Source organism: Camelina sativa, chromosome 16 (assembly GCF_000633955.1).
Source record: "Camelina sativa cultivar DH55 chromosome 16, Cs, whole genome shotgun sequence".
NCBI classification, from domain to species: Eukaryota; Viridiplantae; Streptophyta; class Magnoliopsida; order Brassicales; family Brassicaceae; genus Camelina; species Camelina sativa.
Genome location: NC_025700.1, coordinates 6,077,389 through 6,094,908, shown reverse-complemented (window position 1 = coordinate 6,094,908; position 17,520 = coordinate 6,077,389). Strand labels below are relative to the sequence as shown.

The 17,520-nt window shown below is 34.7% G+C and overlaps 2 protein-coding genes and 1 pseudogene across 2 annotated transcripts; 1 reads left to right on the top strand and 2 right to left on the bottom strand.

Annotated features, from left to right (window-relative positions):
* On the top strand, positions 7–3,825 carry LOC104753428 (pumilio homolog 2-like). The gene is made up of 9 exons (XM_010475682.2): positions 7–375; positions 472–1,805; positions 1,917–2,058; positions 2,150–2,257; positions 2,348–2,560; positions 2,646–2,756; positions 2,835–3,029; positions 3,111–3,285; positions 3,423–3,825. Exons 1-9 carry the CDS (start codon positions 82–84, stop codon positions 3,467–3,469), a joined length of 2,619 nt encoding a protein of 872 aa, XP_010473984.2. The 5' UTR covers positions 7–81; the 3' UTR covers positions 3,470–3,825.
* LOC104749969 (tropinone reductase homolog At2g29290) lies at positions 7,762–9,236 on the bottom strand. The gene is made up of 5 exons (XM_010471687.2): positions 9,074–9,236; positions 8,761–8,968; positions 8,467–8,683; positions 8,281–8,387; positions 7,762–8,188 (listed from the first exon to the last, which is right to left on the bottom strand). The coding sequence occupies exons 1-5, from the start codon at positions 9,142–9,144 to the stop codon at positions 7,997–7,999; spliced, it is 795 nt and encodes a 264-aa protein (XP_010469989.1). The 5' UTR covers positions 9,145–9,236; the 3' UTR covers positions 7,762–7,996.
* Positions 10,797–17,510, bottom strand: LOC104753426 (annotated as a pseudogene).

The following is a 17,520-nucleotide window of genomic DNA, read 5'->3' as shown; positions in this document are numbered from 1 at the left end:
GGCAATAAGGGTAATGGGTTTGGTTGTGATGATGAGGAGTTTAGGAAAGATCCGGCTTACTTGTCTTATTACTATGCTAATATGAAGTTGAATCCGAGGTTGCCACCGCCTTTGATGTCTAGGGAGGATTTGAGGGTTGCTCAGAGGCTTAAAGGGAGTAGCAACGTGTTAGGTGGTGTTGGGGATAGGAGAAAAGTGAATGAGAGTCGATCTTTGTTCTCTAACCCACCTGGTTTTGATCAGATGAAACAGCAGCGTGAGTTTGAGCCTGAGAAGACTAGTGCTTCCTCTTCTGAGTGGGATGTTAATGGATTGATTGGTTTACCTGGTTTGGGGCTTGGAGGCAAGCAGAAGAGTTTTGCTGATATCTTTCAGGTTGGTGAAACTTCTTTTCTAATGGTTAGTATGTTTTGTGTATAGTTCACCTGAATATACTTGCTTATATAAACTTGGTGGATGGCTTTTGTGCAGGCGGATATGGGGCATGGGCATCCTGTTGGACAGCAGCCCTCACGTCCTGCAAGTCGTAACACTTATGATGAAAATGTTGACTCCACAAATAATCTGTCTCCATCCGCATCACAAGGCATTGGTGCACCATCTCCATACAGCTATGCAGCTGTTCTTGGTTCGTCTTTGTCTAGAAACGGAACACCAGATCCACAGGCCGTTGCTAGGGTGCCTAGTCCTTGCCTCACTCCCATTGGCAGTGGAAGAGTGAGTTCAAATGACAAGAGGAACACAAGTAATCAAAGCCCGTTTAACGGTGGTCTCAAAGAGTCTTCAGATCTCGCCGCTGCTCTATCTGGTATGAGCCTATCAGGCACTGGTGGGTTAGATGAAAGGAGTCAAGCTGAGCAAGATGTTGAAAAGGTCAGGAACTATATGTTTGAAATGCAAGATGGGCAGAATGAAGTCAATCAACATGGCTTCCAAAACAAAGCTGATCAAGCTCATAAGGGAACTGCTTCTTTGAGGAATTTACAAATGAGAGGGTCACAAGGATCTGCCTATAATGGAGGTGGACTAGCTAATCATTACCAGCACCTTGATAGCCAAAACTATTGTCTCAACAATTACGCATTAAATCCTGCTGTAGCGTCTATGATGGCTGGCCAACTTGGAACTAATAACTATTCTCCAATGTATGAAAATGCTTCTGCGGCATCTGCTTTGGGATTTTCTGGAATGGACTCAAGACTACATGGGGGAGGTTTTGTTTCTTCTGGTCAAAACCTCTCTGAACCACGAAATATTGGCAGGGTTGGTAATCGAATGATGGGAGGAAATGCTGGTCTTCAGTCACATATGGCAGATCCAATGTATCATCAGTACGGGAGGTTCTCTGATAATGCTGATTCGTTTGATCTTCTTAATGACCCTTCAATGGATAGGAGCTTTATGGGTATGGGTAATTCATACATGAATATGCTTGAACTTCAGAGGGCTTATCTCGGAGCTCAGAAATCACAGTATGGTTTTCCTTACAAATCAGGGAGCCCTAACAGTCATAGCTATTATGGGAGTCCAACATTTGGGTCTAATATGTCATATCCCGGCAGTCCTTTGGCTCATCACGGTATGCCAAATTCTCTTATGTCACCTTATAGCCCTATGAGACGAGGTGAAGTTAATATGCGTCATCCCTCTGCAACAAGAAACTTTTCGGGAGGTGTAATGGGTTCTTGGCAAATGGATGCTGGTTTGGATGAAGGATTTGGATCTTCAATGCTTGAAGAGTTCAAAAATAACAAAGCTAGAGGGTTTGAACTTTCTGAAATAGCTGGCCATGTTGTAGAGTTCAGGTATTTCCTGAAAAGTCTTTTACCTTTTCTCTTTTGTACATTCTCTTTTGTACATTCTCTTTTGTACATTTTTTCCCAAGCTAACACGTACTTGGGGATTTGTATGACCAGTTCGGATCAATATGGAAGCCGGTTTATTCAGCAGAAACTCGAGACAGCAACAACTGATGAGAAAACCATAGTTTATGAAGAGATCATGCCTCAAGCTCTTGCCCTGATGACTGACGTTTTTGGCAACTATGTAGTTCAGAAGGTAGATTTATTTAGTCTTCCTCTTTAGTTTCTTTTTGGAGTTAAGACAATGTAACATGAGAGGGTTCTGACTTTTACTTAACTTCCTACAGTTCTTTGAGCATGGACTCCCGCCACAGAGGAGAGAATTGGCAGAGAAACTCATTAACAATGTTTTGCCTCTTAGCTTACAGATGTATGGTTGTCGTGTCATCCAGAAGGTAAAGTCTGGTTCTCACCTGTTTGACTCTTAACTTTTCCATTCTCGAGAAAAGTCAAAGAGGTTCATTATTTTTCTTTTTTCCTTTTAGGCAATTGAGGTGGTTGATCTAGACCAGAAAATTATAATGGTGAAAGAACTGGATGGACATGTGATGCGATGTGTACGTGATCAGAATGGGAACCATGTGGTTCAAAAGTGTATCGAATGTGTACCTGAAGAAAACATCGAATTCATTATTTCGACTTTCTTTGGTCATGTTGTGACCCTCTCCACTCACCCATACGGGTGCCGTGTTATTCAGGTTCTTGCTCTTTGTGTTTAAGAAATATGACACCTTTCTTGACCTTATGCTTCTACTTAAAACTCTTTTTCATTTCCTGTTGCAGAGAGTATTGGAACACTGCCATGACCCTGATACACAGAGTAAGGTTATGGAAGAGATCCTGTCCACTGTTAGCATGCTGGCCCAAGATCAGTATGGAAACTATGTTGTTCAGGTTTGTAAAAGACATGAGCTTTACTGCAACTCTTGATTTTTATTTGTTGCTCAAAACTGATACACGTTTTGTGGACAGCATGTGCTGGAGCACGGAAAGCCTGATGAGCGCACTGTGATAATCAAAGAGTTGGCTGGGAAGATTGTTCAGATGAGCCAGCAGAAGTTTGCATCAAACGTTGTTGAGAAATGTTTGACTTTTGGAGGTCCTGAGGAACGGGAATTGCTGGTGAATGAGATGCTGGGAACAACTGATGAAAACGAGCCTCTTCAGGTTTGTCAAACACACTTTCAGATGATGGTTGGGGAGTACAAAGAAACTAATAAGCTCATAAGTTTATTCTTGTGTATATAGGCGATGATGAAGGATCAGTTTGCAAACTATGTAGTCCAAAAAGTCCTGGAGACATGCGATGACCAACAGCGTGAACTGATTCTTACTCGTATTAAAGTGCATCTTAATGCTCTGAAGAAATACACTTACGGGAAGCATATCGTTGCCCGTGTTGAAAAACTCGTTGCTGCTGGAGGTATGTACATGTTCTTTCCCTTCAACCATTAGATAGAGTTGCCTCACAGAACGCCCACAAGTATTTGAGCTAGAGAGGCAGTATAGGCATTTCTATTGCATTTCAATGTCTCTTAACTGGTTTTTTCTTATATACAGAGAGGAGGATGGCTTTGCAGTCATCAACCCAGCCTCTGGTGGCTTAAGGCCGAGTGTTGTACAGCTTAACTAGGGTGGATGGCTCTGCCATAACGTTCTGAGAATTAGGTAAGATCTAAACCAAAAAATCTGCGGAGAAATTATAAAAGAGAGCTTTGTTCTGCTCTCCGCAAAATCTGTACATTGTGTAGTTTCTTACCGTTTTTACTACTATACATAGAACCCCAAAACATCCCCCTTAGGCTGATGAATGAGTGAAAAAAAAGGCAGAGAATGGTGTAAAGAAAACGGTGAGGATTTTAGAGTTTTTTCCTTTCATATGTACAAAAATATTGGCTTTCACGCCAATGTGTAGAATGCTTTTTTAGGACAATCCCAGTTGATTTCTCTATTTTCACGATAACTCTTATCCGACAATTTCTTGATTTTTCGTTTTGTTGATATTGTTCTATGTAACAATCGCAGAGCTGTTAACAAATATCGATCTCTTCTCTCTAAGGTGGTGACTGGTTCTCCCGCTACCTCCCGCAAACGCTGCGTTTGCGGGTGGTAGCGGTTGCTAGCGATTAGAACCAATCACACAAATCGCTCCCAGTCGTTCCAAATCACTTCCAATTGCTTCAAACCACTGAATTTCAAAAGCTGTCTCCCGCAAGCGTTCCCGCAAGCGTTTGCGGTTGCGGGCGATTGCGATTGAATTTTTTTTTTTTTTTTTTTTTTTTTTTTTTTTTATAAAAAACTTAAAAGAAATCAATGATAATAAATTTTTTTTTGTTATATCTTCAATCTATCCATTTTACTCATTAAGGATGAGAAAAAATAAAATACGAATATGATTGCAGAGATTATAAAATAAACAATTAGAATTAAATAATATTCCAATTAACAATAACCCAAAAAACTTGATGTAAATTTAATGGCACATCGTACATAAGTTCAAAAAAATCTAAATAAATATAATATTTTATCAGAAATTTAAGAAAATAAGATTAATTGTAAAAAATATTAAAACAAATCACCAGTGACTCATCTCAACTCTCACATGACTATTCCTACCGATGAAACTACTGAGCCAAGATCTAAGAGAAAAGAGAAAAGATCTACGATCTAAAGCATATGTTTTGTCATTTATCAAATTATTTGATTAAATTTTTAGTGAAAAGCCAAATGCATAAAGGAATAAGTATTTCAATATGAAATTTATTTGTTTTTTGAATAATTATTTTAGTACTTTTTTAATAAATTTTAATTATAAATCAAGTTTAATAAAAAAATGGGTGTTTTTAAAATTTATATATTATATATCACATGTATTATGTTTCAACCGCTATTGCACCCGCTGATCAACCAGTCGTAAACCTCCCGCAAACGCACTAATTTTAAACCGCTAAACCAGTCGTTCAAAACGCTTAATAACGCTTGAAACCGCAATCGCCCGCTTCCGCAATCTCCCGCAACCGCAACCGCAACCGCAGCGTTTGAACCAGTCAGGCCCTAAGAGTATAACAAAGTGACCATGACCACAAAACGTTATAATATCGATAACAACAATCAATGTCTTCAAGTCTCTAGGTTTTTAAGGGATATGGTTTCCACAATTACGCCGACTCAGAAATGTAGGAGTTACAAAACCAAATCTCCAGTTTGGGATGTTGCATCGACAAGATAAGCTTATTTCCATGGCTTTATTTGGCTACATCGCTGTGCTGCTTCACTTCAGACATTAGTCTCTCGAGTAAACTACAAGCACGAACAACACTTGCATCAGCATATGAAAAACCTTACAAGGACCTTTTTGGTTATTGCCAGCAATATCAATCACAATTCACAGCGCCACCATCATCGTTGTTTATATAGTGGAGCTGTTCACCAAGTTAATTCAGTCTATTATATTATAAGAGATATGAATAAAATATTTTAAATGTACATAGATTTATAATTAATTATGTAAAATTTTGTAATTGTAGATAACCTATACAATTGACCACTTTGCACTTTCTAATTTATTATTACTAAGATAGTATCTGCGCGCTACGCCGCGAATTTTTCTTGTTTTTTTTTTTCATTATTTATAGGATGAAAATTATTATTGACATAGATGTGGACAATGTTCACTGGTAATATTTTTGTTTTTAGGTTTTTGCTATTATTTGTTGTTAATTTTTTTTATTGTAATGAAATTGTAGACTAAAATCAATTTTTTTTCTTGTATCACAATGCATTGGAGCACCATTATTGTTTTTATGTTTTGTTCTAAGTTTATACACGCCCTATGCCGCGAGATTATTTTAGAATTCTTTTATTTAATACAAAAATATAACTTGATTTTTAAAAAAATCATAATTTAATATAAGTTGTTTGATATCAAATATCAAAATTATTAATTTTGAGTGCAAATTCTTATCTGTTTTTCCTTATTATTTATATTTGTCATAATATTTCTTATTATTTTAATCAAATAATCTTAAATAAAATAGATAAACAACATTGTTATTATGTTTGTAAAACTAGAGAAAACAATTGCCCGAGAATATAATCTAGACAAAACAACAAACCAAGGACATGTAATTTCGATAGTCGGTTCATCATTTCTGAGAATTTGATAGCGACCCAAGTTGCTAACATAAACAATATGAGATGACAGTTTAATTCACTACATGAGATCTGAGACCAATTCATAACTTTTATCATTTTTATTTTTTCATCTACACAATGGTTTTTCTCAATCTCAAGAACATCTCTTTTGATAGGTAGAGAGTCATTCTGAGTCTCATTCTCTTCACTATTCCTTGTTCGCTATAGAGCTCATTAACTTGGCAGATTCATTAGATTTAGCAGTAGAATACAAAATTTCAAGTATCTGAGTATACAGTAGATTTGGCCACATAACCAATAGTATGTAAACATTCAAATAATCACCACAATATTATCACATAAAGCAACCGGACAAAGTAGGTTTTTATGAACTAAATAATCTGAAAGTACTTTGCACATCAAAAGAATAATAAACTGAAAATGCTTTTCTTGAAAAGTTTGAAATCATTGCCAAGAAGCTGCCTAGACATAAAATTAATAAGAGATGGAGGGACCAAGTCCAGTTTTATATCAACTTCCACTATGAATCTACAATGAAATTGGAAGCAGATACGTGGAAGCGGAAGCGTTGAAACATTTAAAAAAAAAAAAAAATAGGAAGTGAGTATGTATTGGAAGCGTATATATATATATATAAAATAATTTTCAAATAATTTTTTGATATATATATCGAATCTAATAATTTTTTAAAGTTCCTTATAAAATCCTATTTCATAAAACAATAAATATTCTCAAATGTTGTTGTTTAGCAAAGTTAATAAATATATTCTCACCAAAAAATAATAATGAATATACATAGAGAAAAGGAATAGAAAAATTATCTATACATATATATTGATTATTGCCTTTAAATATAGATTTTAAAACATATTGAAAAAAAAAGATACATTTTTTTAAATTAGGAACTCTGTTAAATAAAGACATGATTGATCCCAACATGATTTATTCTATTAAATAAATTCTATTTAGAAATACTATCAAAAGACGTTACGACAAATATGGTTAATTGATTCGATCCGATTAATTCTATTTTCAAATTTCAATCATAAATCTGTAAACCCATAGAACAATAGAGGTTCTCATTACCAGAGTGGTAGAGAAATCATCTTAAAAACACATTGATTAAAGGATCACTTTAAACTAAAAATTTACTTTTATTACAAAAAGCATTTATGCAGATTGACTTGACTATTTATTGGAAACTCTGAAACATCCAAAAATATGACAAAAGAAATATCACAATTGAAAATTATTAATAAGAAAAAATACGTGAAAAATGAATACAGATTGAGAATCTACAAAAATTCCAAGAGGAAATAGAAACAAATTGAGAAAATAGGAATCTAGATTAATTTCATTTGCAGATATATTTCACTAAAAATAAAATGCACCATCAAGTAGAGTTTATCATCAAGGAACATGTAAAAGATAGGGTACTGCCAAAAAGAGAAGAGAAGAGATGAAAAGAGAAAAATGTGCTCCTAAAAAGTTCTTATATGTAAGAATATATGTAGATGTTTGTGATTTTGATGTAACATATGAATCGCGGCCAATGATTGTTTAAGAATGTATTGGAGTTCCATGAAAAGAAGTGATAACCAAACAACAAGATCTAGAATGAAGACGAAGACGATGAAGAGAAATAAGGGATTTGTTAATCTGTCTTATACATGGGAATGCAAACAGCTGATCACTTTTCAATTCGTCACACTCCCCTTAATTATTAGTTGTATATGGATGTTCATTGGTACATATGTAATATGTGATTCAAATTAATAAAGAAAACATGTTTAAAAACAACAGATAAAATATTATTCAGATATTAAAACTCTCACTCACCACAAGAATAAATACAGAGAAAAAAAAAAACGGACCCTATGTCCCTATCCCTCTGCCACCACAAAATCTCATTTGTCACATAGTGACCACGACATTTAGGGCGTCAAGATATTTTTATATAGCACATGCATACATGTGTATTAAGCATGTGGCTGATAGGAGAAGCCATTAACAGTGAAACCTCCATCAACGCAAATGACTTGACCAGTTATGTAAGAAGCTGCAGGAAGACAAAGAAATGCCACAAGCGATGAGACTTCATTTGTCTCTCCAACACGCCCCATTGGTGTCCTACTCTCCACTTCTTTTTTAATCTCTTCATCATTGAGAAGCTGAGGGGTTTTCAAATAAGTTAGAACTTAAAATTAAAAGTAATAATTTCTTTCTATTTTCATCGTAGTAAGGAGAATTATTTTGGCCTTACATCATTAGCCAAAGGAGTTTTGATTAACCAGGGACAAACAGCGTTAGTCCTTATGTTGTCGCTCGCCCATTCGCAAGCTAAGTTTCTAGCCAGCTGATTCATGGCTCCTGAAATGAGTTTCTATTCACTTATATGTAAGTATCATAAGACAATTGGGGAAATTGTTTTGAAGAGTATATACAGTACCTTTGGTTGCTCCATAGATGGATCCAACATTGACATGCACGACTCCAGCTACGGAGGACATGTGCACGATGCTCCCTGAGCCAGAGGCTTTCAACAAAGGGTGCGCGAGCTGTGAGAGATGGAAAGATGACTCGAGATTTGTAGCCATTATAAACGAATATTCTTCTGCTGTATACTCTGTGGTCGGCTTGGATATATACGTTCCCGCATTGTTTACCTATATATAGAGACAACATGATCTGGTTTTTGTAGATCTATAGCCCGAGGGGAAGAAGCTTATAAATGTATACTTACAAGGATGTTGAGTTTTCCTTGGAAGAGAGATGAAACGGTTTCCATGAGTGTCTCTCGTTGCTCACGGGAAGAAACGTCACAAATAGAAGTGGTGACCTGAAACCCTTTTGCTTGCCACTCACGTAAGCGTTCTTGAAGCTGAGTTTCGTCTCTGGCACATGTGTGGACTCTTGCTCCCATCATAGATAGTTCCTCCACCACAGCTTCCCTATTCGCGACACACAAACACAGTGACTTCTTCCATACCTAAATTTCACAATACAATAAAAAGAGCATATAAATCTATCATCTATGAAAGCGGGAACAGACTGACCCGATGCCTTTAGAGCCACCAGTGACAAGAGCGGTCATGCCTCCAAGACTCCATCTAGAAACCGTTGCCATTCCTATTTTTCAGCCAGTACTAACGGTTTTTCACCAACGAAGGTCACAGATCTTATATAGACTAGTTGTGATAGTTTTGAATTTTTGAAACCTTCAATAATTATAACAATAGTTTTGAATTATTGCTAACTGTTCGACTTCGACCATACGTATCCATGGTAGGGTATACCTGGCTATGTAATCTGAGTGGAGAGGGTAAATAAAAATGGACAGCCGGCCCACAAAAAAGGACGTACAAACAAATTTTGGCGGGTTATGAAGATATTTTATGTTTGTTCAGACTGTATGTAGTTTTGTTCGGAACTTTTATGCGCTCATAAAAAAAAACTCAAATGACTTGTGTACATATTGAGAAAATAACAAACAAACCATATGTTTGACAAAGAAAAAAAAAACAAACCATACTAATAAGAGATTATAAAAATAATAGTTATCAAAACTTTAAGTTAGTAACAACTGGATCTTGTGGTCTAGTGGGTAAGGAGACGGACTTGGTAAGCCAACACGTATCCACGAAGAAATTTGTCTCTGCATTTGTAATTCTTTTGTCTCTGCATTTTTTTTAATTTTGTCACCCTAATAAAATTAAGTAAATGTTCTATCAAATAACTTTTTTATGCAATATATTCTTAATGTACTAGCGATCATCTCTTCTTCTCCTACAGTTATGCTTCGGAAGTTTGGGCTGCACTCACTCGTGAAATTCTTGCTCTCGTCTCAGGCCATCAGTCTGATGGACATGACGGTTTCCTCACTCGTTATATCTTCCAAGCTGTGGTTCACACTATTTGGAGGGAGAGAAATGGGCACAGACATGGCGAGGCTCCAATTAATGCTGGCCATTTGGTTAAGAGGATTGACCAACAAGTAAGAAACCAGCTTCTCACTATTCAGCGGATGGGAGATCGACGTAATGACCAAGGATTACAACTCTGGCTCCACACTATAATTTGATCCATTGTTTCTCTTAGTTTTTCAGATTAATTTTTCTGCATAATTACTATCAATCTCCCGCTGCAATCGTTGTAAAAACGTTTATATTTCTTTGAATATAATGTACAAGAATGTGAAAAATGTTATTTGAAATTATTGATCCCAATCCATCCAAGCTATTTAGTAAAAAATAAATCGATTAAAACTATATAGAAATGCTATAAAAGATGTTACAAGCAAACTTGGTAAGTCGAGTCGATCCAATTATATATTTTCATATCATTCCAAATCTCAATTAATCATAAATCTTTAGACACAGAGAACAATAGAGGTTCTTCATCAAAGTGGTAAATAAGTTATCAAAAGACACATGCAGGGAATTGTTTAAAGGACCATTTAAATATTTTTTCACTGATAAATTATTTAAATGACAAAAATATATATATGAAAAATTAAAATAATACTAAAAATATCATTATTTTACATTATTCAACTAGAGTTTGATACACTGAAACAAATGATTCATAAGCGCCTTCAAACGGGAACAAAAAATAGGAAGACTTCTAGATAGACGGGTGGTTGTCCTTTCATTTTTGTGTTATGACTAACAAAAGTAAAGGTGATCTCCTTAATGATGCTAGATACTGCGAGTTTATAGTTCCAAAAAAAAACAAAAACTCAGTAAGCTTTAAGAATTACAAACAATCAACATCAACGGTTTAGTGTTGAGGCTTAAAAGAGAAGCCATTGACCGTGGCACCTCCATCAACGCAAATGGTTTGACCTGTTATATAAGAACCTGCCGGAAAACAAATGAATGCCACAAGCGATGATACATCCTTTCCTACACGCATTAGTGTCTTACTCTCCGCTGCTTTTCTAAATTCTTCATCCCTAAGATCCTGAGAGATTTTCCCCTTGAATTTAAATTAAGAAGTAATCTTATATAATATGAGAGGTTTTTCTCAACTTTTGCTAAGGAGATGACACTTGGCTTATTATATTTTTGACACCTGTATTTTTTTTGTTTGGACTTAATTAACTATAGTTTGGACTTTGATAACTACAGGCTCATAAAATCAAAAAAAAAAAAAAACATCAATATTTTCTTCTCCCTTTTTTAATCATAAACATATGCAGCCCCAAAGAATCTAAGAATCTAAAGCCACCTTATATTAGTTTGTGGTTGGTTTCATCTTGGAACTATATCAACATTAAAATTAAATTTATAGGTTTGAATTCTTGGGTTTAATTTCTGTGTTTGAATCTGTGACAACCCGATCCGCGGACTCCACTAGCCCCCCCGTTAGCTGCCCCAACGGACCGTCCGTGGACCCTGCTAGCCGCCCAAACGGACCCCAAGCTGGCCTTGCAGAGCATCGATCATAACCCCTCACTGTGGATATCAATTAGTGACAGCTTGCCCTGTGGAAAGGTTGTTAAAAGGTGGAGACCAGTGTTCGAGGAACGCTTGGCGCACCAATAACCTACTGGTGGATTGAGATATCCACAATGAGGGGTTATGATCGATGCCTTGCAGGGCCAGCTTGGGATCCGTTTGGGCGGCTAGCGGGGGGCTAGCGGGGTCCACGGACGGTCCGTTGGAGCAGCTAGCGGGGGCTAGTGGGGTCCGCGGGATGAGTTGTCACAGAATCTTATATAATTTTCACAGGCACAAACGAAATCAAATTTAAGTCAGATGGTGGGATGATATTATTTAAGTAAATTAGTTTAATTTTTTCTTAAAAAATTTAAGTATATAATTAAAATTTTGAGCTTACTTTCTAGAAAATTACGTAAAATTGTGAGATAGTTTTGATCTAATTATATAATTATTTTGTTCAATTCAAACTTATTATAAAAATTATAAGTATATAATTAAATTTTTGAGCTTACTTTCTAGAAAATTACGTAAGATTGTGATATAGTTTTGATCTAATTCTATAATTATTTTGTTCGATTCAAACTTATTATTTCAAACGTCATATTTTTGAATTACATAAAAATTTATAAGTTTTCATATTAGGAATTTCAGAATAAATTATGAACATAATAAGTTATGTNGTATTTTTTTTGTTTGGACTTAATTAACTATAGTTTGGACTTTGATAACTACAGGCTCATAAAATCAAAAAAAAAAAAAAACATCAATATTTTCTTCTCCCTTTTTTAATCATAAACATATGCAGCCCCAAAGAATCTAAGAATCTAAAGCCACCTTATATTAGTTTGTGGTTGGTTTCATCTTGGAACTATATCAACATTAAAATTAAATTTATAGGTTTGAATTCTTGGGTTTAATTTCTGTGTTTGAATCTGTGACAACCCGATCCGCGGACTCCACTAGCCCCCCCGTTAGCTGCCCCAACGGACCGTCCGTGGACCCTGCTAGCCGCCCAAACGGACCCCAAGCTGGCCTTGCAGAGCATCGATCATAACCCCTCACTGTGGATATCAATTAGTGACAGCTTGCCCTGTGGAAAGGTTGTTAAAAGGTGGAGACCAGTGTTCGAGGAACGCTTGGCGCACCAATAACCTACTGGTGGATTGAGATATCCACAATGAGGGGTTATGATCGATGCCTTGCAGGGCCAGCTTGGGATCCGTTTGGGCGGCTAGCGGGGGGCTAGCGGGGTCCACGGACGGTCCGTTGGAGCAGCTAGCGGGGGCTAGTGGGGTCCGCGGGATGAGTTGTCACAGAATCTTATATAATTTTCACAGGCACAAACGAAATCAAATTTAAGTCAGATGGTGGGATGATATTATTTAAGTAAATTAGTTTAATTTTTTCTTAAAAAATTTAAGTATATAATTAAAATTTTGAGCTTACTTTCTAGAAAATTACGTAAAATTGTGAGATAGTTTTGATCTAATTATATAATTATTTTGTTCAATTCAAACTTATTATAAAAATTATAAGTATATAATTAAATTTTTGAGCTTACTTTCTAGAAAATTACGTAAGATTGTGATATAGTTTTGATCTAATTCTATAATTATTTTGTTCGATTCAAACTTATTATTTCAAACGTCATATTTTTGAATTACATAAAAATTTATAAGTTTTCATATTAGGAATTTCAGAATAAATTATGAACATAATAAGTTATGTTTTGATTTGATATAATACCATCATTTTATGCATTGCCTTATATCTACTCATTGTTGCCTCAATTTTCACTTTTGTTTATATTACTTCTCATTTTTAATTTATTATTTTGATTTACTTGCGAATTTATGATCATTAATATTTGATTTCAGTCCTTCTATCTTTTAAAGGCTCAAACATTCTATAGAGTTTAGTTTTCTAAAAACAACCTATTACCATACAAACACATCCTTTTTCAGACTATTGTGAAAAATAAAACATTTACTTTCTATTATATCCTCGATTCAATCTCCAATTGAAACGACCTGACCCTTTTTTGTTAATTAATAAATAATAAATACACTACAGTTAGTGGTCTCATACCCACTAGCCACCTAACCACAAACACAACCAACAGCGGAAATAACAGATACCAATAACCAATAAATAATCCAATCATAATCCAATAACCAATTTTATTTCCAAATCATAAACTAATGATCCAAATAGCATAAACCAGAGAACCAGTAATCCTAAACAACATTCTAGGACTCAACTCTAGCATCCTAACAGAAGCCAGACAACCAAGCCAACCACTAGAACATCCCCCTCTTCATTGCCTTGATTCCACGATCACACTTTGCCTTTACCTGCACTACAAACACAAATTGCAATTCATGAGTATTTTATAAACACTCAGTAAGGCAATCCTCCCATCTACTGGGTTATACACACAAGCAATAGAGACATCTCTAACCATCAATAAACAATCAACAATAATAAACCAGGACTCAGCATCGACCGACACCAACATGCATCGACCAACACCAGATGGAGGTCGCGTCGACCGACGCAAGATCTGCATCGACCGATGCTCCCATTGCATCGACTGACGCATGCTCGACATAGCACGAAAACCCTAGATTTTACGCGCCGTCCTTGCATTTGCATCGACCAACGCACAAAGTGCATCAACCGATGCAATGCCGAGCATCGTTTTCCCCCAAAGCTTCTCGCCGGATCTTCATTCCTACAACCACAAAACTCGATCCCAAGCCACAAGAAAGCTTCTTAACGTCCCAAATATCAATCTAACAAGTCTAACAACACATAACACGCAAATTAGAGAGATATCTAGCTTAGATAAACCATGGTCCTGCACTTACCTTTGCGAAGAAGTTTATGAACCTTAAACAATCAAGAACACGCTCCTAGGAAGCTCCTATAACGTCCTAAGTCTTAGATCTGACCAAAAAAAGCCACCAATCCACAGAAAATCACCAAAAACACCAAGAACTCTCTTTCTCTCTTTTGTTTCTCTCAAAAGTGGCCAAAACAACTAATGAGACCAAAGAAACGACTGAAGGGTTTTTCCCCTTTTTCCCTTTGCCCGAAACGCAGCGTTTCACTTAAACTCGTCCGCAGAAAACAACCTTGCATCGACCGATGCAATCCCTAAACCGGGATTTCAGTTCGCGTATGTTACACCAACACAAAAAAACACCGGTAACAATAGTATCGTTGTTCGGATCATCCGTTTGTGGTATGTTCCTAACTTTAGAAGAAATATTATTTTACTAAGTTTTGAATAGTTTCTCCAAAATTGTAAATTATTTTTTACTATTGTTCATCTTTTGATGATTTATGCAATCATTTTAAAATATTTATTTTAGGAAATAAATAATTTCATGTGTATTTGAGTTTAAAAGAATTTTAATATATAATGATGATGGGCATCATATTCTTAGAGTATGAGTTGAAAGAAGCCTTGCTATATTATATTATCTAATAATAAAGTAAAGTTTTCTTTTGTAAAGCTCCAAAAGATTTTCATTTGATGCTCTCTTTTCTTTCGCAAGTGCCATTTTGTTTCTTTTAATTTTTAGTGTAACAAATTTATTCAATTGAATTTACATAACAAAATTTTTGTTTAACAAATAATTTGATGATTAAATAGTTTAAGGATGTAAGATTATAGTATATATATTTGGGTTGTATAGGATAATGTCGAGTAATAATTGGCTGTTTAATTTCCACACTTTAATTTTATAATTCACATGATCTTGATATTAAATTATTTTATTTCATTTCCAGTCCATTTAAAATAAACTAAAGTATATTTTAATATATAATTTTTAAATAACTAAATGCGAATTGAATGTTATTTTTTTTGAAAAAGAGATAACTGTATATATTTCCGTTTAAAGAGAGAAGTGAATATATATCTAAAGTCATAATTTGATTAGCTAAGATGTCCGTTCATAGTTATATAATTATAATATACACTCACTGTATCATAAAAGATGATTTTCTAGGATTTTTTGTTGTATCACAAAGATTAATTTTCTGTATACTTGTATTAATTAATGTTAAGAAATTGTAAATTCCAAGAATCATTAAATGAGAATTTAAAAGTTTAATGAAATACGTTATAAAATATGTTATTATAAATAAATAATGCACTTATTGCTATACATTAAATATTTTTCGTAATTCATGTAAAAATCCTAGAACATCAAACTTTATGATACAGAGGGAGTCTAACTCTTGAATATATAATTAAAACAATAGACAATTTTAGTTATTAATTCACAATAATGTATTTTTATAAACCTGATACATTTTTATTAACTTTTCTATTCCATCTCATCAATCCCATATTTTGTACTAACTCTCATTTTTGTAACTATATAGTAATGCAGTGAATGATTAATAATAGTATTTAGAAATATTACATATATAAGAAAATATATTAATATGTAATGATTGCATTTATAACTCTCACATAGTTTATGTGACTCCTATACAATGAAATACTCCATCTGTTTTAATTTAGTTGTTGTTTTAAGTTTTCAATGAAAATGTTTGGTGAATATTTCAGTTTTATGTTTTAAAGTTTTGACCAATGAAATATTTATAAAATATATTAATATAGGGTAAAACAGGTAATTTAATAGTTTTTTTTTAATTTGTGTGAGAAAACTTTAAACGACAAATAAAAAACCGGAGAAAGTATAAATTACATTTACCTAATTGATATAAATATTATTGCTTTTATTATTCAATCAAATAATAAATTTTCTATATGCTCTTAACTACAATTTCTCTTATAAATAGAAAGATACACATTTTACTAATTCTCATATCTTAAATCTTACATAATATTTTATTTTATTAATATTGTTTTTTAATTAACTAATAATCTCCAAAATTACAAAAAAATATATTCCAATACAATGTAAACTAAATCCGTGCGTAGCACGGAGTAACTACTAGTAATATATAATATTTGGCTTAAGTTAAAAATCACATGTAATAATTTTATTTATCAAGGAAAATTTTGTATTTATTTCTAATTAATGGCCTTACATTGTTAGCTAAAGAAGTTGCTATGACCCATGGACACAAAGAGTTAACCCTTATGTTATCACTTGCCCACTCGCGTGCTAAGTTTCTTCCTAGCTGATTCATAGCTCCTACAACACACATTTACACAATTAAGTCTCGATGCATCATTCATTGTTTGAATATATACATGTACCTTTAGTTGCTCCATAGATGGATTAGCCGGTATGCACAATTCCAGCAATAGAGGACATGAACACGATACTCCCTAAACTCGAAGCTTTTAATAACGGATGTGCGAGCTGTGAAAGATGAAAAGCTGACTCGAGATTTGTAGCCATCAGAAACGAGTAATCTTGTGCTGTAAATTCTGTAGTAGGCTTTGTTATACCCGTTCCCGCATTGTTTACCTACATATAGACCCCAACCAAAAACAATAAATGATCGCACAACATAATCACTTGATCTTTTTTTCAGATCCATATGGGTCCTGCTATGATACATCAACTTACGAGGATGTTGAGTTTTCCTTGGAAGAGAGAAGAAACATTTTCCATGAGTTTATGTCGTTGGTCACGAGAAGAAACGTCGCATATGGAAGTGGTGACCTGAAACCCTTTTGCTTGCCACTCAAGTAAGCGTTCTTGAAGCGGAGTTTCGTCTCTGGCACATGTGTGAACTCTTGCACCCAACATAGCTAGTTCCTCGACCACAACTTCTCTGTTATAGCCCACATGCAATTTTAGTTGATACATCATTAAGCTTTTCTCTTTTTAGGGTTGTCTCGATTATAAACATCGGAATAGCATCAAAAGATCCACAAAATAAATCTATTATTGAAACGAGAGAAGCATTGAACTAGAAAAGTAGGTAAGATAGGAGAACGTGGACTGACCCGAGCCCTTTCGAGCTACCGGTCACAAGAGCGGTCATGCCTCCAAGGCTCCATCTCGATTTGTCTCTCAAGTTTTCTCCTGGCTTAGCCATTTCTAAAAATCAGCTTCTGCAAT

What these genes read in the sequence shown, in the direction of transcription:
- LOC104753428 (XM_010475682.2), top strand. Translation starts at nt 82, where the DNA reads ATGAAGTTGAATCCGAGGTTGCCACCGCCTTTGATGTCTAGGGAGGAT. An exon ending in ACGGGTGCCGTGTTATTCAG is followed by an intron (nt 2,561 to 2,645) that starts GTTCTTGCTCTT and finishes TTCCTGTTGCAG; the next exon opens with AGAGTATTGGAACACTGCCA. An exon ending in ATGGAAACTATGTTGTTCAG is followed by an intron (nt 2,757 to 2,834) that starts GTTTGTAAAAGA and finishes TTTTGTGGACAG; the next exon opens with CATGTGCTGGAGCACGGAAA.
- LOC104749969 (XM_010471687.2), bottom strand. Translation starts at nt 9,144, where the DNA reads ATGGCAACGGTTTCTAGATGGAGTCTTGGAGGCATGACCGCTCTTGTC. An exon ending in GGTGGCTCTAAAGGCATCGG is followed by an intron (nt 8,969 to 9,073) that starts GTCAGTCTGTTC and finishes TGTCGCGAATAG; the next exon opens with GGAAGCTGTGGTGGAGGAAC. An exon ending in AAACTCCTTTGGCTAATGAT is followed by an intron (nt 8,189 to 8,280) that starts GTAAGGCCAAAA and finishes AAAACCCCTCAG; the next exon opens with CTTCTCAATGATGAAGAGAT.